The 22,934-nt window shown below is 36.3% G+C and overlaps 1 protein-coding gene across 1 annotated transcript in view; it reads left to right on the top strand.

The window, feature by feature from the left end:
* The window catches only part of Dora (zinc finger SWIM domain-containing dorado), a 46,098-nt gene that overhangs the window by 8,323 nt on the left and 14,841 nt on the right, over positions 1 to 22,934 (top strand). Inside the window, exons 4-14 of the mRNA XM_085953431.1 lie at positions 167 to 477; positions 1,434 to 1,629; positions 6,790 to 7,071; positions 7,719 to 7,967; positions 9,625 to 9,786; positions 10,548 to 11,366; positions 11,474 to 11,785; positions 12,423 to 12,629; positions 13,436 to 13,546; positions 20,872 to 21,194; positions 22,695 to 22,827. Coding sequence (XP_085809557.1) covers positions 167 to 477; positions 1,434 to 1,629; positions 6,790 to 7,071; positions 7,719 to 7,967; positions 9,625 to 9,786; positions 10,548 to 11,366; positions 11,474 to 11,785; positions 12,423 to 12,629; positions 13,436 to 13,546; positions 20,872 to 21,194; positions 22,695 to 22,827 — 3,105 coding nt within the window. The remainder of the gene's footprint in view (positions 1 to 166; positions 478 to 1,433; positions 1,630 to 6,789; positions 7,072 to 7,718; positions 7,968 to 9,624; positions 9,787 to 10,547; positions 11,367 to 11,473; positions 11,786 to 12,422; positions 12,630 to 13,435; positions 13,547 to 20,871; positions 21,195 to 22,694; positions 22,828 to 22,934) is intronic.

Genomic DNA, 22,934 nt, shown 5'->3' with positions numbered 1-22,934 from the left:
TAAATATTTCATTACAAATTGTGGTCTCAAATGGCTCATAAAAATTATCACAAACTTTTCTAGATATGGTTTTTTAAAGTATTGATTGCATTCCACCACAATTTACTCTACCTACGGGCATTTGGTTATCAATAATCAAACCTGTTTTTGAATCATGCGATTGCAGCCGAAGCTGGTGACACTGCGCGCGCCGGTATCGGAGTCACTGCAGCGATTGCAGCGTGACCAGCTGCAAAAGTTTGCACAGTACCTCATCTCGGAGCTACCGCAGCAGATCCTGCCCACAGCGCAGAGGCTGCTGGACGAACTGCTGTCGGCGCAGCCCACCGCTATCAATACGGTGTGCGGTGCACCCGACCCCACTGCCGGTGCCTCCGCCAACGATCAGACCTGGTGGTACCTCGACGAGAAAACACTGCACGACAACATTAACAAGATCCTCATTAAGTTCTGCGTGCCTGCTCCTATTGTTTTCAGGTACCACCCCCGCCCTCACCTCCACCCGAACAATGTTTCATTTTTGTGTTTTTCCCTGTTGAGAATCAGAATCAGAGACTCAGTTTAGTCTCTGTAGCAATCCCCACATTCCGCTTTCAGGATAGCTGAGGCCTATTGTGCCCTTCAGTCAGTTGGACGATCCTGTGGGCGACCTCCCCCTTTCACGTCGATCCGCTTATAACTCATTATGACAAACATACGATACATGATGATTATTTCAAGGTTAAACTATCTGCACAGTGTCTAGCTTGTGCATAACCTCCATGGCATAATGGACGTGTCAGAATGTAGTGTGTCTAGAGACGTATCCGCAGGGGACTGATGAATCGATTGTGCTCTATTATGTTTATAGAATAATTGAAAAAATGGTAATGGTTGTTAAGTTACATGAAACTAGCCATTGAATCTGGCGACAGATGATAGACAACACTTTCGTTCGAGTGTGATATACGTCTCTTTGTGGAATTGTCGCCTATCTCTGTCGCTGGGTTCGAATGTCTAGTTTAAATAGAAATTCCATATAGAATCAATCATACTTTCTCTAAAGGTTTACTAGATCAAATGCCAGCCTCTAAATTAAAGCTCCGAATTCCAGGGCTGAATCAGATCCAGATACTTGAGTATAACAGTTCATGAAGTACAGCTGCATTTAACCACACATGTGACCGTTACTATCTTTTCTGTAGAGCAAATACAATAAATTCAGAATGCAACCTGAATTTGAAATCATCATCATTTGAAGTCAAAGGATATATTTTATTGATGTGCTGATTTGTCGGACTGTAAAATAATAAATACATAATTAAGTTCAATTTTTTTTTAAATCAAGTGAGTGTACAAGTATGATGTTCTGACTTTTATGAAAAGGTACATAAAATAGATTAATTGGCTCATAATTTTGATTATTTGTGTAATGATTGAATCATGCGTTGCAGTGATGTGAATTACTTGAGCACGACGGCTCCACCGGCGGCAGCGGAGTGGTCATCCCTTTTGAGGCCACTGCGAGGAAGAGAACCGGAGGGCATGTGGAATCTCCTCTCCATTGTCAGGGAAATGTTCAAGAGAGGAGACCGCAACGCCGTGCCTCTGCTTGAGATCATCACTGACGAGTGCATGGCTTGCGAACAGGTTAGTTTGTCATATTATATTTTATTCAATTTGTGATATGCTTCAAGAAGTTATTGGAAGTAGAGTTGTTTCCAATCAACCAGTTTTATAACAATAATTCGATGGTAATTTGAAGAAATCAGCAAGGGACAGATTTTCTCGTGGCCCTATAAAAAATGCTATCACATTTGAAAGAAAGAGTAAAAGTATGATATAAAAACAATACTTAGAATATCACTATTAGGTATGCTTACATACTGCAGTCTGCAATTTAGAAGAGATCTTTATTTAGCTATGTATTTTTTTCGACTTATACTGCCATTCTGGGCAGTGTTGACCTGTGTGTCCCTGATAACTATCTTAGAAATAGAGAGCATCAGTTGTTTATTCTCCCAAGGTGCAGAACCAACCTGCCACTGGTAATGCCAATTGGGAGGGCGATAACCATGTTCAACCTAATTGCTTCGAGTGTCAATAGATTCCACTTGCGTGAGGGTGAGTTTAGGTGGATGCTATTATATAAATTCCTAAAATAGGGTCTCCTACAAACTCAATGTACTTCTTTGAACTTCTATTATAGATGTATAATTATTGTATTTTCACTGCTTTTGTATGTTTATATTATTATGTTCTCTTTTTATATTTTAATTTTTATCATTTTTATTATTTTTTCTTTATAGTAATGTTTCATGTCATGTTGTGAATGTCTTAAACTTATAATTTGTAATGTCCACAATATGTTAAATAAATTGAAATTGAAATTATGTTATGAGAAATAAGATTTTTAAATTGTACATGTGGCTGTGTCTACTGTATGAATGTAAAGAAACCAGGATTCAAATTTTACTCTTCTCAAAGACTTATAAGGGTGCAATTGAAGCGTCTAGTTACAAAAAGCGATATGACAACATTTTCAATATTTGCAGGAAACATGTTTTTATGTTTTAAGGTGAAATTCGTTATTTTTAGTTAGGATACTTTATTCCATCATATTGTAGGTTTAAATTAGAACAAAATGACAATGTGTAAGTACCAATAAACTCTAAAATCAAATAAATATTAAGGCCATGCATTAGTTGAGGCACGGTCTAAAAAGATCGTCGCTAGGCGATGCGCGGATTGCGGGTGGCGGGTGAAAATGACGCCTGTCAAACGAAATATTAATTGTCATATAAATCCAACATACGTCCATTTTATGTTTTGTTTATTGTTCTATTAGTAACAATAATAATATATTCATTGACATGTTTTCTTTTTAAAGTAAATGGGTAACGTTTTTAGTCATCTTTACACGATTTTAGAATTAATTGACCCGTCGCCATCACGCAGCAAAGTGACGTGTTCCCGGGTCAATATTCTCTCAGTGAATGGCAGCGAGTCCAAAATTTCGTCGCCCGTACAGTTGAAAATTATTTGGCGTTTCACTGATGCGTCACCTTAACAAAATAAGATTGTTCATATCGCGTTTTGTAACGATTTTTTTGGATTGGCGCACTCACCTCTCATTCGGCAGGCGCCAATGACATCCTACAGCATGGTTAGGAAACATTTTGTACTAAAACTAATGTTATTTTTTCTCTAAATTAAAAAATATCAGCATGATAACACAAATGTTTTTAAAGATTTACATATATTATAAATTGGAACTGAGAATAAACAAAAGCTAAAATTTAATAATAGCATGTAAATGTAGAACAGAACGTTTTATTGTATATTATTTTGGATGAAATGTATGTTAATATTTTTTTCGGAGTTAAGCGTGATTAGGGTTTTCCCTGAACTCTTAATCCAGGAAAGGATGGGTATCTACAGAATATGAAGGGTAGGAAATACCAAAATTTATAGGCTATTAATAGATAATAAAATTAAATAACGATTAAAATAATATTTATTTTACATAGATGATATACAAAGAATGACACATTTAGATGAAATACATAAATGCCAACAAATTAAAACAAATACACACATTAAAAACATAGAAAGTGGAAGAAATAAAGAACACAAAAGATGATGAAATTAAATAACGATTATAATAACATTTATTTTACATAGCTGACATATTTATACGAACAACATAAATGCCAACAAATTAAAACAAATACACACAATAAAAACATAGAAAGTTGACGAAATAAAAAAACAATAATTCAAAAATGTAAATATATAAATTAAATATACATTGTAAAAGGAAAAAAGTGGAAGAAATAAAATTCCTACTAGAGTTAACAAGATAACTATAGTCTAATGATGCGAAACATTACACTATAATAGGAGAGGCCACAACAGATAATATGGTAAGGCGAGCCGAAAACATTTAAAAATAGCAGACGTTATAAAATATTGTTTACATAGGGAAATACATTTATCATAATATAATAGTCAATGGGGAAATATCAATTAAAATTTTAAAAAAATTACACCCTTCAGTTTCTTCCATTGGCTCACATTTCACGATCATTGTCAAAGTTTTCTAATAATGTTTGCCCACTTGCACTTGACATTTCGATGTCCAGATAAAATTTTAATACATCAAGATTTCTCCAATCATCCTTGAGTAAGTTAGCAACGTCTTTAACCTTTTCTTTTTTGACACAAACACCGGCACGGACGAGATCGGGTTCAAAATTTAAAGTTTTACCTGGCTTGGTTATGTATTTTTTTGAATTTAATTCGGACCTGTAATTTTCTTCCCTTTGGACTGCAACATTACTTTGTTGACGGCAGAGAAAGAATCTTTTTGTGGGATTGAAGCGAAAATGCCACTTCCCCGGGGGTTTGATAATTTCAGCTACCGCTTGCTTCCGCGCTAAGGTGCTAAACTGTTCCATGACGTTGTAGCACCTCAATATATTCACTGGCTGTAACAATTGTGTCTTTTTTGCGCAATTCTTTTTCAATTTTGGCAAAGACACGATCAGGAGGCAGAAACGAATGGCCGACTATTGGAAATATAATAATCAGTGTTTTAATGTCCGTTGGAGCAAAGCTCATGAGCCATTTCATGCACAATCAATGTGCTATTTTTATTTTGCCCGCCACATCCGTCGGCGAACATCCGTATCGTATGCACTCCTGTAAATCTATTCGGTGTTAATTTACCGAGTAAAAAAAGCAGTGCAATAGCTATCTCATTTGATCCTTTTTGGGATTCCGACTCATACTAATAAAATGTGTGCACATTATCTCGCGTTAGCCTGGACTTTGAGCTACAGATCACAACTGTAAAATTATATAAATTATACTGACGGCTGAAGTATGCAGCTTGATCGGGCAGCTTAGGCAATGCCATGTTTTTTTGACAATTAAATGAAATCATCAATATACCGTCATCGGTTTCTTTTAGCATATTATAAAATGCCTTTGATTTTAATATGTGGTTGCGATGCTCCGTGATCAAATTAATGCGACATTATGAATTCGTGGCAGTTTTAATTTTTTCGGTTAATCCGGTGCACCGAGAGCAAACATCCACCCTCGGGCTGCCAAAACCAATATTATAATGTGAGTTGAACTCATCGCAGAAAAAACACTCCTTAACTTTAGTATTAATATCTGTCTGACTATTGTACATTTGCCACATTTTTTTAATATTTAGTTCAGCACTTAAGTAGAACCCTTTGGCTAGTTTTTGAGCGACAATAATGTGGTTATGAAGCTTTGAACGATTCAATGAACTTATGAACGCTGGCTGTTTTTTCATTTGAATGGAAAGACCGGTGGTCTCCTCCACGTCTTTCAGTTGCCAAAGATCCATTCGTCTCTGAACGATTTTTTCTTGACCCTTGAAACCCGATCCTTTTTAATCCCAAGTACGTGTATAAAGGCTGATTTGCATACTTTTACTTCATACTGGGAATCACGTTTTGGTACGATACGTTTCTTCGAATATTGCTATCAGGATTTCTGGTATGATGCTTTTTGCATATATTTACTCGTGAATATTTCAAAATAAAATTGTCTTCCTATAGCTTTTCGGTTTTCATGGAAAATGCAGAATGAAACGCCAACAAGTCGTCCATAGTTAAGGTAACACATTTAAAGCCCTTAGCATTATGTCGGCACGGTGGGAGATCAGGCAAAATGGTGGGGGTGTACCTAAAAAATAGAAAATAATTTATTTAGTATATGTATGGGAAGAGTTTAATTTTAAACATAAATTTTGGTACAAGTCGGTTATGGGGAAACCAGTGGCAAACAAATTTTGAAAATAGCCGATATACGAGGTTATTTGTTAGGTTGGGTTAGTTTAGGTTAGGTTAAGTTAGGTTAGGTTAGATTTTCATTCTTGAAATTCATGAATTTTTCCAAAATCATCTAAGACAATTAGAGCGGTTCCCGCCTGGCATCCCCATAACCGACTTGTACCTAAATTTCAAAAAGTGAATATAAACAATATAATAAACAACAGCCGCATTTGGAATCCACTGGAATTTCATTTTAACAAATTGTTTTGATATGCTTATTTTCATAGAATACGCTTTACGTCAGAAAATGCATAAACTATAATCGATTTAAATCTAATATTTCATATAAAAAATTAAAAACAAACATTTACTAACATAACACTCCGTATAGACAAAAATATTACACAAAAAATACTAATTGAAAATTAAAAAATATATATTTAGCGGTTACACTGTACATGGCATGTAGTACAAACTTTACTTACTTTACACGGCGTTCCTATTCTTTTTTTCACGAATCTTTGTTTTGTCTTCGCTTTCTAGACACTCCATTAGTGATCTTTTTTATATTTTGGAGTAAGTCACTCATTATTTATAGTTATAAAACGAAATGAATACAACGAATAACTGTCACCTTGAGCATACAACTTGAGATTTAGTTCTGACGCCATTTTTAATATTTACCGCTCGCTGATTGGTCGACTTAAATGCGCGCAGAATCAACCAGACTTCAAATATTCCGATGTATAATTATATCGCTTTTTGTACCAAATTAAGAATTTAAATATTTTTTTTTTGTAGGTTTATATCGTGTTTTGGAACATAAAATTTTCACACATGGTGTAAAATTACGCGAACAATATGAACGTATTTTTTTCTCGATTTTGACAAAATATGGTTTTATCGGTTTTTGTAACTAGACCCTTCAATTAGTAGATTTATTGTAATAAATAGTTTTTGTACAAATTAACAACCAACCATTATTGTATTACAGGTGTTGGTGTGGTGGTACAACACGAAAGCGGCACTGGTAGCATGGGGAGGGTCCGGAAACAACTGCAGCGGGGGAGGGGGCGGGGGCGGTGGCAGAGGAGGCGGCGGAGGCAGCGGCGGGGCAGGGGGAAACTCCCACACCTCGCAGCACGCCTGCTCGTCTCTCTGTGATGAACTGGTGGCCCTGTGGCGACTGGCCGCTCTCAACCCGGGACTGGCACCCAAGGAGAGAGATGTTTTTCACGCGCAATTCTCTAACTGGCATTTCAAGATTTTGGAAAAGGTACTAATTGTATATTTTTCATGAGCTTTTCTCAAATGGGTTTCGCAATCAAAAAGATTTAAAATATTGTAGGTATGTTTATATCTAGCTTATGAGTATATTTCGGTCAGATCAATTTTACTAGACAATTATAAACCAGAACCAGAAAATTGTTCCGTCACTGAATTTAATTGGGTTTATATAAAAAAAACACCCACAGTGGAGTTGTGGTAGAGCATCTATCTCTGAAGTAGTGAGTCGTGGGTTAGAATCCTGCATCTGACTAAAATTCAGATGTGTATGTGTGATTCAGAGCATGGACCCATTCAACTGGTCTGAAATTATCCTTGATTCTGTGGGGGATTCATAAGAAGATAAAATGGTTATGCATGTCAAACTTAGTCGTCATCCGGAATGATAGGATGTCTTCAGGATTATTGGATATGCAGAAGACACTGATTCAAATCATAACAATATGCGGTTCTTTGCAATCGAAGGCATGGGTGATTGTGATGTTATCTTATCAGATTTTCTCTGGCAAACAATCAACCCTTCCTATTAAGTTAGAAAAACCTTCACATTTTTGGAGGCTATAATATTAGCTGATTTTGGAGAAAAAATGTATGTCAGGTCATCGCTTCAAAATAAAATCATCAAAATTATTTTAGGTTGCAAAGTCCCGTGCATCCCATATGAACGTGCTGGGGGGTGCAGGCCAGCCACGGCAACCGGCCAACGTGTCCAGTGACACGGACGTCTTCCCCGGCTTCCGACCCGCCATGGAGGCCTGTTTCATGGACTGGGACGATTACCCCATCCCGGGAGTCACTTATAGCACAGATGCCAGTCCTGCGTTTCACTGTCCCTTTACCTGCTTTCGACATGGCGATAACAACAAAGATGTCAATATTAACCAGGTTTGTTGTGATTTATTATTCTTGTTAGAATTGTTTCAACACTAACCTTATCTTTATAGACGCAGCCTAAATACATGAAGCTAACATTACAAAAAAAATGATTAGTAAGCCTAATGATTGACGACTACCAAGCTAATTACTCTGAAGACGTTGAAGCCATCCATAGACAGAAACCGTATGTGGTCTTGCACCATATGCCACACCAAACTTATGATTTTGATAATGAAAAAATATAAGTGTAAGACCATATTTGTTTATATACCGTATACATACAAACTAATATACTTAGTAAAAATATATTTCCATGAACATAAATCTTGAATTTAATATGGCACACAGTTCAAACATACGGTTTTAGTATATGGATGGCCCCATTGTAGTATATGTTGTGGCTAATCATAATATTATGATGAATGGCAAATGACGCATTGATGACAATCAGTGGTGGCCGGTGGTCTTCAGAATAGCATTTTCTGGTAGTGCGCAATGGTTTACCTTCTATACCCAGCATTGGAGCATAGGGCAAGCACAAGTTCACGCCACTTCCCTCGGCTCAACGCCAACTCTTGCGCCTCCCGCCATGTCAGACCTGCAGCACGTAGGTCACTTTTGTAGCACTGCTGCAGGGTGAGAGAGGGCCGGCCATGGCAACGGAACCCTTGAAGCTGTGCCATAAGGGTACGCAGTGTCACACTCTTTGGCGGCATCAGGAACACTTGTCCTAGCCACGTAAAGCGTCTCTCCATGATTACCTTAATCACCGAAGGCTGCCGTGTCAATAAGCTAAGATAATATCTTAGTGTAGAAAGACCGAAACTACGAACTTCTCAGAAGGTAAATTAAATATGTCTTTGTTTATTTATTCTATTTCATTCAAAAGTTTTTAAACAGTTGATTTCATTTCAGTAGAATGATTTAATATCAATAAAGAAAAATAAATGTCACGGTTTATGGCTTAACGCTCCGAAGAATGAATGCGTCAGGCAAATAAATAACCGCTGATGTGTTTTTTTTATATTGAATGTATTTGAGTGGTTTAGAAATAAATGCGGCAGTTTATATGTTCGTAAAAGTTTGGCGATTCATTAAATCTTAAATGTGGAATTGTTAAAAATTAACTCGTCAACATTGTTATAAAACAGAAACTGGCGTTTTTGTTTCTAGAGTCCTAATTTCGTGCGCCGATCATAAAGTGTGTAAAAAATGCTACACAAATCGCTACCACGGGAACATTGGACTACCGTTTAAGAAGTATACAATGACCTCATTGTAATCCTGTGCAAACTGAAAATCCATTTGGATCGCAATCGCTTTGTGCCCATGAACCGAGTATTGTTCATAATACTGCTACATGTTCTACTTCGCGAAGTGAGTGATACACATATGAATAACAATGATAAGTTGAGTGATGTCTTCAAAAATGCACTTGGATGATATTAGAGGAGCCGCCGTTGATGACAATATGTATGATGTATTTCTTGGCTGTTGACTCAGTTTGTCAAAAGTATGTTGCTTTGTACTTCCAACGATATAGTGGAGATAAAAACAATGGTAGTGAAGATTCCATTCGGTGAAGGAAGAATGGTGATAAATTGATAGTTTGAAAAGATTAATAAATAACTCCCAATGCAATATATTTTATTATTATATTTTCCAGGTGAACTGTTCGAAACCAGTTCTCAACAATGAATTAGGCATGGCGTACCGAATGTCAGCTGCAAAAAGTGCTCACCACACGCACAGAGGACGTCACGTCGCGCACCAGCCACCCCTTCCTGATTACGCAGCTCACAGGTTGAGGCCTGCGCGCTTCCCTGAGGTATGAATAATTTTATATACTTTGTGGCACTGTTTTCTAGTTCGATACCCCATCTATATGGCAGTAGTTCATTCGAATTTTTACAATGCCTTTTCTTGTCCATCCTATTGAATTGCTTGATATTACTCTTTTTGCCGGTTAGTTGGGTACACGTGATCTAATCAGTGTAGTCTCCCAATCTTAATTGATTTGTATCTACACTGTTGTGTAATAATGTAATACTGATGTATCATAAGCCTACTTGATTGCTCTTTGCCATAAAAATAGTGTCTTAGGATAATGGTACAGCAGACGCTTAATTACCAGCTATTATAGTCTTACTTGGCATATTAAAATAACGGTAATAATAGAGTGGTAAATGTTGTAGTTTATTCTGCTTTTACTTTAAAGTTATACTTCAGCTGAGGCACGGTCTTAACGATTGTGACTACGTGACGTGCAGATTGTGCAAACGACGCGTGACGAACAAAACATAATTTGTTTTCATTTAATGTTATGTTTATTGTTATTTAAGTAATAATAATAATATATTCATTGTAATGTTTTGTTTTTCGAGTAAATACGTAACATTTTTTAGCCATCTTTACACAATTTAAGAATTAATTCCTCCAACGCCATCACAAAACAAATTGACATGCTAACAGGTCGTCTATCGCTCTCTGACTGGCAACGCGGCCAAAATTACGTCCCACCTATTGTTGAAAATATTTGCCGTTTTACTGAAGTATGCTCTTAAGATTAAAATGTGATGTGATTTGCAGGCAATGAGTTCGCGGATGAGAGGCGATCAGAACTGTGGAGATGGAAACCGGTCCAGCGTTTCGAGTGAAGGTTTCTGTGAAAACGATGACGACATTCTCAACGATTCCATCGTCATCCCTCAGGGATCGTCAGGAAGGAGCGGAGATACTGACTCCCAAGAGGGTGGAGGAAGTGACTCTAATTCCAGCTCCGCCGGGCTGCACCTCCGAGGAAACTTCAGTTCTGGGAATGCAAGTGGAGAATCAAGCCGCAGTCGACCATTTATCCCTGTGAAGGGTGATCTCGCTGAGGGGGTCGCTTCTCGACCAACCATTGATCACGATGCCCCCGCGCAATCTCAAGATGCATCCCGGAGACCCTCCAAAGATGAGAGCGTCTCCAGTTCAGAGTCACAGCAGTCTGGGGACGAGGGAAACCTCTATTACTTTGAGCGAAAACCGGCCGATGACTCGCCCGGCCCGGCCAAAGATAAGAACTTCTTCACATGGGAGGGCAATAATTGCGAGAACGACACGCCCAAGCCGGAAGCAAACCTCAAGCACCCGTCCGACGCCTGGGAGATTCTATTCGCCCGCGCTGAGGGTCTGTATGCTCATGGACACAGTGGAGAGGCGCGACGGCTGGGTGTGAGGTTGGCGCGAGAGTTGCTGCAGAAGCCTCCTGAGTTGGCCTGCGGCGGAAACGCCAGCGGGGCAAGGGATCTGGCCTCCAACCAGATGAGGCGAAAGGGCAGGCGACATCCGCACCTCAACCCCACTTCGCACCGTCTTAGCGTACTCGCCACCGCCACTTTGGCCAGGTGTGCCTTCCTCTGCACGGTGAGTATTATTTCGTCTAAGTCTTACACTTCTTTTCCTAATCTTTCTATTGAATTTCAGTGTCAGTTTCAATGTCAGGGGAATTGTAATTTATATTATTATTTCAGGTTTTGGCGGAGACGACGGATCACTCATCTCTAGCCTTTCGTGTTGGCTTATTTGGGCTGGAAATGGCTCGCCCTCCAGCCAGCACAAAGCCCTTAGAGGTGAAACTGGCAAACCAGGAGTCTGAGCTGATGGCCCTGCTGAGGAGGATATCTCTGGGAGCGGAAGAGTTCGCCTTGACAAGGTTCAGAGCCGAGCAGTTGCGAGACGGACAGCTGAGGTCTCGCGGGCCCGCTCTCTTGCCCATCATGTTGGCCACTTTTGTCTTTGACGCACTAGTCGTGCCCTGCGTCCTTGGAAAGGAAAGAAAAGCTGTGAGTGCACATTATGTTTTGGCAATTGTATTTTTTATATGGTAGAATATTATATCAAAATGTAGATAATTTTATTTTTCTTAACACAATTTTTTTCAACGACTCCACGATGGCCGCTTGGCTTTAGCGTTGGCCTATAGTGTCGTGGGTCCCAGGTTCGAATCCTGGGTCTGACAAGTACACAATATATTGTTTTTCAATTTATGTGTCAGTCAGAGTATGGACCTAATAGGTTGAGCAAGTGGCTAACATCCATTTCTCGTAAAAACAAAATCTGTTAATACAAACCTCCACTCTGGAGGCCCATATGATCTTAATAGGATCGGACATGGTCAAAAAAAAATATTTTTTGATGGTGTATTAACATTTTGGTTTTAATAATATTTTTGACATAATATTGTAACAAATATAATTTGAACACAAAAATGGAGTTGTGTCATGAAAAGTTATATGAATAGGTTAAAAATGGGATGGATATAAAGTTAAATCAGAAAGTGGAAGTTATCTTAATATACTTTTAACTAGGAGTATTAGCCTTTCACTCAATAAAGTCTTTTATTGAAGGTGGCAATCCAATTGCAGTACGCCTCCTTGTACAGAGCCCAGCCGTTAATTCTCCATTCAATCTTTTTTCCAGCTGTTTATGATGAATGGAAGACGGCCAACAGATGAAATACTGGGGTTCGAAGCGGCTGTTACAACCTTAGGCCTGAAGGCAAACGTTTCCGAGGCTGAACATCCCCTGCTTTGTGAGGGCGCACGAAGACAGAGAGGCGATCTCGCTCTCACCCTTCTCACGCACTACAAGAATGAGCCACAGAAGCTCGCCTGCATAATGAATAAGGTGAGGAATGTCTTCTCTTCTGCAAATAAATTAAGTCATCGTCTGTATAACATACAGTGGAACCTCAATTTTACGTGCCCAGAATTCAAGATTCCCCGCTATTTGTTTCTGCAGCTCCTTTTTATTTTGGTACATTTAATTCTTGGTTTTACATTTTTATTTTCCATAATTTACTCCTGAAATATTCAAATTTCAATTAAAATTAAAAATCCAATTTATTAGAACAAACTCAATTCAATGTAAACATCATTGAAATGTATTCCAGCTAAGTGTTCTATTTATAGACATAAGTGTGATAGTGCTAATGTGCGAAAACATCTTCTTGGTTACGTGTTAAAACTGTGAACTAACAAGCTCCGCCTATTTTTAACCACACTTCCATTATAAACTAACAAGCTCCTCCCATTTTGTAAACAACAGCGTCTAGAAGCGTAGCCAAGAAGATGTTTTCGCACAGTAGAGACCAAGGTTAAATCATACACAATATGAATGTTTAAGTTTGTTGTTTTGTATAGTTTTTTTATTTACCCATTAAAATAATGTCTCTAATAAACAAATAAAACGATTGTCAATTATAAAGAAAAGAAATATTCTTGAACAGGAATGAAAGAATGCGTTGAGATAATATACTCCAAACCAGTTTTTATGATTTTTAATAAAAATTGAATTTATTTTTTAAAAAATTTCAATGATGATTTTTTGTCAGTCCCTTCAAAAATGTAAATTTAGGGTTTCTCCGAATGTAAATAAGGAATTTGTGTTATCAATGTGAGAAATTTCTTAAAATGATATTATGGTTGTTACAGCTGTTGGACCGTGACATTCATAGACTAGTCAAATCCCCCATAATGAGTGTCTATTATTGTGGAAACGCCCCGGCTAGAACAGCTGTTCCCCCTCCAACCTATCCACCGGAAGTAAGTAACTGTACCAATGTACCAACAGAAAAAAAAAATTATTTAATGAATGCTCGTTTGGCCAGGGTTGAGACATTTATAATATTTTGCAATAGTCATGTATTTAGCAGCTGACAGCATGTGGCCGTGGAAAGGTATTCACTATCAGCAGCATATCGAAGTATTGGTATTTATTTTGAGTTTCTGCAGATGACCAATTCGGCAACCGCTGTCTTAATGCAAAAGTTCATTGTCACAAAACGTCTGTTTCACATCCATGTCAACAAAGTAAAGATTTAAAAAGATTCAAAATGGGTACTAGTTATAAAATAAACAAACATTGACTCACAATACAGATTACAATGATATAAAAAAACGAAATCATACAGTAAATTACGAAATAATAATTTGTCAAAAGTCTACAAGCAATGATTATAAAACTATCATAAAAGAAAATAAACTATAACTTCACAATATTCCAGTCGCAAAATAAAATTAGATACATGCATCAAACTCATTGATATTATATGACACGACGGAGAATTCTAATATCTCGGTGAAAATATACGCGATACATGCAAACGTGTGACATTAATCGTACTTAGTGACACGTTTCGGTAATGCAATGAAGGTCTTTGAAACTTAATTTACTAATTTTTGTAGGAATCGAGACAATCCAATAACAGTGCAGAGGCGTGCGTAAAAAAATCATATAACAAAATCTAAGTGCAATAAATTGTAAAACAAACATCCATATTCCACAAAAATATTTGAATCAACACTCAATCTTATGGATACCTTTAGATAACTGGCTAGGCATGAAATAATTATTGGCACATAATAATATAGTGTACGAGTAGATTTAAAACAAATTAAACACTAAAACTGAAATTATTTGAAATAGTTTATAAAACTATGAATGTAAATGAACTAACAACTAATACACTTTTTTAAATGATACGAAAAAAAGCAATTACCAATATGTAGATGTAGAGGTACTTTACACTCTTTGGACATGTAAATAGGTTCTTTTCGAAGTTTATGTGAGGAACACACTTTACACTTTCTTCTTAAACGTTTATTAGTTGCGGAAATCCCCGGAAATATTTGATGTTGTTTTACACTGCCAGAGAGTCTTTGTAATGAAGTAGGTGAACTGGTTTTATGGGTTGAATCTGTATCAGAAGATGTAGAAGGTGCATGCGTTTCCGCAACATCAATTGATTCAGATGTCTGTATATCCTCGATCCAAACTTTATGTTCAACAAAAAATCGTGAAATTTCATTTTTCATTATTAGTGAAATGTAAATAACGCAATATTTGAAAAACCGCTTACGTGGAATAAGTGGATTTGTCGGCCAATAAGAATGAGTCGCTTTTCTGACAATGCCCATTATTATCACCAAACCGAACCACTTTTTCAAGACATGGTTATGTCCACACATTTTTTAGATTTAGCTTTAGGACTTAAATTATGAGTGTCAAATGTTACTCTTGATAATCCTTCAAATGGCTTGTTCTCTCTCGGCGGATCATCATCGTTCCATCATTGTCGGCCTCAGTTTCTGAATCCTCAGAATAACTCGCGAAATATGTTGTACGTGGGCGTGTTCTCAAAGGAGCAAATGAGTCTGTTTCAATATCACTAAAATCTCCGATATCTTCACAGTCACTGGGAATATCTGACATACAATCCGCATAGTTTTCCTCTAAAAACGATTGGTCCTCCATTTTAAAAAGTTTTTTTGGAGATAAAACTAATAAAAAATATATATCCTAGCTAAAATATACTTAGATTAATTATTTTTTCAATGAAATTAGTGCAACAAATATAAATAATAATAGCTATTATTTATGCAGTTACACAAGCAATAACCTCCCGAAAAAAGCGAACGAAAATAACGCGATACAAGTTCACATTTATAACTGTTCTCATTTTCAAGTTAAAATTTCTATCATGGACGATGAAGCATGGTGGACGTTTCATGGGTAGTAAACCATTAAAGACAAAATATCAAATAGCACGCAATTTCATAGCTAAAAATCGCGTTCATTTTTTTTTAAAAAAGAATGCAGGTTCATAAATGGTTGACTGCCACTGAAAAGGGTCGACAATTAAATTTCGAAGTTGAAGTGACGACACTGGAATATAACATTGAGTGTTTATTACCTTTTTTTTGTTTATGTCTCGTGATTCACCCGCCTATTATAGAAACGGGCTTGTAACTAATTAAAAAAATGGTATAGGTACAAAAAAATACTGAATGGTATTACGTCCGCCATCTCTGTAAAAACACCGAAATATTTTTTTTCCATCGTGATTTTACTTCTTGCACATGTCATTCAACCATCTGTCGATAGATCTTGCAACCAAATATTAAATTTAATATTTATTTTTCACAGTAAAGATATGCGTAAGTTAAAACGCCACATCGGCGTCACCGGACCGTAACGTTCGGCTCGCTAAGGACGCCAATGTGGCGTTCCCGGACCGTAAAAGTGTTAATTAAAATTAATTTGTTTTTCATGCGATGAATGTGCTTGTTTATTAGTACAAACTGCTCTTTTTCTACTAAACGGGATCGATATTTGGATTTCATTGCAGCTAATGCAGAAAATCCCGTTTCGCATAAATATGATGTTACGAATGTTAGCAGTACTTTACTTACAACTCGCATTGCTTTTCTTGACAAAGTATTGTATTATTCTTCACTTCGATTTAACCAAAATTAAAATAGGGTTTTTGTTTCAATGAATTATCCCATGATAATTCTACCAATTTTTCCTTTTCAATAGTAGTCAATCCAAATTCATCATCATTCATTGACAAATTGACAATTGACATTGCCAGGATCTTTGGCGGGCCCACCTACCTATCGCTGAGGTTAAGGGCAGTGTGTTGCTCTAAAGAAGTGTTTCCTAAATTATAAACGGGAGTTATCATTTAAGTATATCAATCATCATATAAGTAACACATCAAATTGCAACGCGCAACCACATATTTTAACTATTTGATAGCCCTGAAATAGCACTGTACTATTATAAAATTAGTCTCCATCAGACGGCAACCTTTTATAGGATTGTTTTTTTTTATGTAGTTAACTAACGGCCGTTTTATAAACCATGCATTTGCAAACTGCAAGCCTGTGGCTACATTAATTGTGTTAAACTTTTCGCGCCTCCTTTTGCAACGCTCTGCGCCTTTGGATATTGCTGCCCTAAAGTATAGAAGAGAGTATTTTTAACGTTCCGTCTTCAAATAGAGCTATCTACACAGGAAATAATAGTCACTCAGGTGACCACACGAAATCAAATAATATGACACAATAATATCTTACTTACATAATTTGCGATCCCGATTTTTCGAACAATCTATCAAGAGTCTAACCACTCTAATCCCACTCCTATTTCATTCACTGCCATTACTTCTTAAAGATGCACTTAACTAAGACCAATACAATTTTTAACACATATTAACATGATGATGGTACACAAAGTTCAGTTTATTGTCCTAAACGACCTAAACCTAACCTAAAGTTTCAAATTGTACTGAAATGTTTGTTGTGCCAATGCGTAAATTTGATTGTATTCTGCGTGCCCTTTTGTGTAATAATTTTTTTAGGACGCACTCCCTAAAAGAACTGTTAACCTTATCACTGCCAGCCAATTTTTACTAGGTGGACTTGTAGGCTAGCTATTTTCGGAATAAAATAAATCCTTTAAAAAATATGAAATATGAACGGAATGGTAAATATTTGTGAAAACTTACCAACACAACGTATTTTTACACTAAAATGATAAATATTGTTTAGAAAATGTACACAGAATGTTTATTCAGAAGATATATGACATTTACAAGAACCCGCGAATTAATTCGTCCGTGGCCTGATGGGACATACATGCTTTGGCGAGTTAATTCATCCGTGGCACGGATCAGATTAATATACATTTTTAAACGTATTAAACAGATTATATTTTTTTCGCGTTCAATGCAGAAATACGAATTTTTCCAAGACTCTTTATTCGAATTCGGACCTGTTTTGCATTTTTTTGGCTACTCATTTTACTTAAATTCAATAGAAACACGGACAGTCAAATGATTTTTGATTGAAATGATTATGTAACATGCGGTATAAATACATACACTGAATTAACTTTTAACACAACCAGTTTTGCCATCTTTTCAAAGTGGAATTATAGTACAGAGCCTCCAAAACTATTGTATTTTGGGAAAAAAATATAGTACGCGTTGTCATCTCTGTTGAAAATGTATAGTCTTTTTGTTTCTCAGAAAAAAAATAACGGAGAATTTGAGAAACTCCGAGACCCCTTTTTATTTAGGTAGGTAGGTACCTCTTCCGACTAAAAATACTCACCGAAGAATTCAAGAAATTTCATTTTCACAAAGTCAATGGATTTTTTTACGTTTTTCGAGCAATTTTTTTTCCAAGTTCTCCAAATCTTCATTGCGAAATTATAGTAAGTACTTACCAATTTATCTAACGAAAATATCTAAATTTTAGTATACTTTTTACATAATTTTCCCGATATTCGAAATTACAGTATTTTGGGCGTACTATACCTGTTTTATATCGTACATAGTATGCGGACCAAAATTATAGTACAAATACTATAATTATAGTACGGTTGGCAACACTGATACACAACTGCTCACAAACAATATATTTTCGCACTGGGGGATACCCTAATTTCAAGTAAGGAAGAACAATGGCAGTATTATTATTCTTAATCTACCTCAAATTTTATGACTTACTCATAAAATGAATACGCTTGGCAACAATATACAAAAAAATGTGTGCTAACAAATACACATTTCTTTGGTAACTATTTTATGATGTGTAAGTATGGTATTTTGTATACTTGTAATAATTATTTTAGTATACCTATCTATTATAATTAAATAATAATATGTTCCTCAGAAATAAAACATTATAAGAGAAACACACGGAATAAGTAATTGCAATCATGTTAACGTGATGCTATAAATGTGAATAATGAAATTTAATTGAATCTAAAAGAAGTTTGTGTTTCGATCGCTCACTAATCATCTAATACTGTCAACTTCAGTGTTTTCCTCTCCACTAAACACTTGCAAACGGCAATGAATGATTTTTGATTGAACGGAATGATTTTTTTGCTGAAAATTCTGTGGGCAATTTCTAGGTTAGCGTAACTATTTGAGCTCGTTAAGTTGTTTCATCAAATTTAATGTTCAATGTGCTACAGCTTTTTTAGTTCCGTACATTATTTTTATTAGTACCTAACTAAAGTCAAGAGCACGCAGTACAAAAACGAAAAGTATTAGCGGCATTGTTACTTACCTATGTTCATTTCAAGATTGAAAATTTCCTAATCAAGTCAACTACTATTTTATATGATAATTAAAATAAGCAATTATTTTGACAAATATTTTTCATTTACGTCAAATTTCGAATTGAAAATGTTCGTGTCAGCCGGCTTTTAGTGCAACTATATTAGTTTTATGGTACAACAAGTACGTATATTGAATATCAAATACTTGCGAATATGTTTTAAATAAGATAATTTCGCTTTTTTGACTGAAAAAGTTACGTTTTCCACACCTATACTCTCGGGTCCATTGCTGTTGATTTAAATTTTTGTTAAGACGTATTTAATTGAACTTTAAGAACTTTGCAGTTTAATATATATTGAAAATCAAGGACACAAATAAATTTTGTGGCTTGATTACTTTTTGTTCTTACCCCGTCTTATCTGTTATGAGTCATGTGTTGACACTCGACTTTGCAAATCGCTTTATCGATACATATCTCTGTCTTATTCCTTCATTGACTTACGCAATACTGTAACATGTGTTAGAAAAGGACCGACGTATATAATTGAGACATGCTGTATAGGAGAATTTTATTTAAAATACTTCGTTTCATCTATCATTTCATAAATATGTATGGATTCTGGTCACCGTGCCGGCCTCTGATTTGGACCAAGCAAGGGAATGTTTGTTTTTTCCCCGCTCGAAATTCTCTTGAAGAAAACGCTTTTTGTCAAGCAAGCATTTTTTTGGATTCTACAGAGATTCACGGCATTTAGCTAGAAGAATGCTCGATCGTTTGATCTAAACGAATGCTAGAGAAGAGCATAGTTGCGTTGAGCATTCTTTCGTGTTTCATCGCGTTCGCTGGTGGATCGGTTTCATCAAAGTGTTCTTTGTTCGGTGCCGAACATACCTATACGATTACTAAATATTATCACTTTTGTGTATTGTTGCACTCAAAATGGATTGAACATAGATGTTTGTGGGATCCTACTATTGACACGTATAAAAACAATACTAAAAAATAAGATGCGTGTGATGAGATTGCGACTGCTATTGGTGCCCATTTTGAAGAGGCGAAGAAAAAGATGGGAGTCTCTTCTCGCTTCCTACAGAAGGGAGCGTTAAAAATGGCTTACTCAAAAATCTGGTAGTGGTTTTGATACCACTTATATATCAAAATGGGTTGCATTTTTTACTGGACAAATATATAGTTTAAACAAACCAAATGAACAAAAACACAAAGAGAGAGCCAGAGCAATCGCTCTCAGTTCTTGTTCTTTTAGTTTTAACTTGTTTTGTGGATTTTGTTCATTAAGCGTTTACACCAGCGAGCAGGAACAGAATGCTCTAGTTCTTGCTCTACATTCTTGTTCGTTTGTAATAAAGATAATCTCAAAGTATGTAATAACAGAACCACCTCATAAAAAAAAGCGGTAGGTTTCATAATAAATTTATTTGAAAAAAATAGAGTTGCCATGCATACAGTAAAACCTCGTTAATAAGAACACGGATAATTTGAAATTCGCCGTAATACGAAATTTTCGCAAAAAAATGTCCCTTGAACATTGCATTCATATAAAACCATACCTTTAATTCGAATTTCGTAATTCGAATTGATTTCACAGTCCTGGCATACAAAAATATTCAATAAATCGTAATAAAGTACACTATATCATGAATCAGTCATTGAAAATTGTGACAGATTTTTCTAACATCATAAATAATTACTTATTTTAAGAAGGTAATATAAATAATCCTGACATTTTATGACCCATTAACACACACGGAATCGGAAATTTCGTAGGCACATCTATGATCGTCAACAAAATTAATGCAAAATTTTTTTTTCAAAATTTTAGTATTTTCCCTCCATACATTTCATATTTCGTAATTCGAATTTTTTTTTGATTTTCAGTCCCGTGGAATTCGTATTAACGAGGTTTTACTGTATTATCATTATATTTGTTAATTACAACATGCCATCCACCTGACTATTACAAAATGTTTATTTTGCTTATTTTTGTCTAGATGTCAGAGCAAGGTAGCTACCCGAACGTGGGGCAGCAAGCGGCTACACCGCCGCAGCAAGATTGGTCAGCGGGCGGCGGCAGTCGACCCCAGAGCTGCACCAGTGCGGAGGTGGAGCTGGCCAACGGATTGGGCATGGGAGGTCTCTCCTTGGGAGTGTTCCCTCTGCAGCCAAACCAGCACCAGCCACACCACAACTCCAACCAGAGCCAGAACCAGCAGATGTCACCGCTCAATACCATGCCTCTCGGCCCACCGCCCAATGTCTCAGCTCAGCAGGCCACTTCGCAGCGGTCGCATTCTAAGGATACACATCTCATGAGGTCAGTTGAAGTGCTTTTGGTGTTGGTCGTACTGTGCACTGTGAAATACAATATAGACCAGTGGTTCCCAAAGTTGACTGGGCCCCGACCCATCTAACAAAAATTTCCAATCTTGGGACCCACCTCTTAGCTGTCTTAGAGAAAAGAGGGTATAAATATTGGTAATGCTCAGATTCCCTAGTGGCGAGTCGTGGAACTACTTAATGCTGTCTTATTTGTTCTAATTGAAATAAAAAAAATATTTTTTATAAGTGTTACCAATATGAATTAAAGACTGTTGAAATAAGAAACACAACTTAAATAAAAAAAAATATTACTTAAATACCTACACCTGCAAGGTTTTTTTACAAAGTTATTTCAATGGGAAGGATGTATTTGTTTCTTATTTTTCTTCATTACAGTTTTAGCATCAACTTCAACTTTAGTTACTTTTAATCGCAGTGAGTTTGATATATCCAATTTATTTCGGTATTTAGTTTTAATCTTAACCATAGCCGAAAATCCAACCTCACATAGATATGAGGTAGTAAAGAGGAGGAAGATTTTCATAGCTTCATCGAACAGGCAAGGATAATTATCAGCAACTGAGAGCCAGAATTTCGTTAACTGTTTACGATTGAAACTATTTTTCAGTGACGTATCTTCTGATAAATCAATGAGTTCTTCACTTGCTTTTGTTGACATACTAGTTGGTAAGTCGTCTTGAAATGGGTTACAAATCCAACGCAATGAATCAAGCCATCTGTAGTGGATTGGCAATTCAAATTGTTATTATTTTATCACAATATTTTCCGTAACTTAAGTTTATTTCAATTTTTAAGAATTATAAATAACTGAATGAAATATCAAATTTATCACTTTCTATTTTTTTTAATTCATGTATACAGTGGCGAGGGCCCACTCAAAATTCGCTCGCGACCCACTGGTGGGTCGTGACCCATAGTTTGGGAAACCATGATATAGACACAAGTGCTTTTTCGTTTCCGCAGATCGATTGCTTGTATGCATTTACTATCGAGCCATATATTACAGCATATCGACACCTCCTACGCATAAGCCCGTAACTGCGTTTTTCGATATTTTGACTTGATTGCCCTTTATTAAATAATTTAACATTATATCACTAAAAAATTACGATTCCAGCATTAAAAATTAACGTTGTCGTGTCATTAAAATTTATTGAAATCGTACTACTGAAAAGTACCATTTTGCAGATTCGGCCTTATACGTAGGGGGTGTCGATATACAAATAGAGATACAGAAGCTTTGTGTTGTGATGGGAGTAGTTTGGCATTGTTTTTCTACTTTCCTAGATTTTTACTCAGTGTGGCCAAACACAAGGGGTTTTAAATGGATCTGTTTATATTACCTACTTGTTTGTAGTATCTAAAGGTTATGTGCTGTGCTACGAAATTAGTTTTATTGTTAAACAACTCAATTCCTACTTTCAATAATTATGTTATATTGAAATAATTTTATATTGTTTTCTGTTCATTTTAGGTACAAGGGGAAACGGGTTTATCCATCAATTCCCAATCAACCTTCTGAGGCGAGCGCTCACTTCATGTTTGAGCTGGCCAAATCTGTTCTCAGTAAAGCGGGTGGATCTAGCAGTACAAGCCTTTTTACTCAGGTAAAAGCTTACTATCATTTAGAAATGGAATTTTACTGATGGGGCTCAATGTTTTTTTAATAATACATGGGAACTTGCATGCGAATATGGTGTATTTTATAATGAAT

Source organism: Rhyacophila brunnea, unplaced genomic scaffold, assembly GCF_057557595.1.
Source record: "Rhyacophila brunnea isolate RB1 unplaced genomic scaffold, BYU_Rbru_1.0 scaffold_10, whole genome shotgun sequence".
Taxonomy (NCBI): Eukaryota; Metazoa; Arthropoda; class Insecta; order Trichoptera; family Rhyacophilidae; genus Rhyacophila; species Rhyacophila brunnea.
The sequence above is the reverse complement of the archived record's forward strand: the minus strand, read 5'-3'. Positions and strand labels throughout refer to the sequence as shown.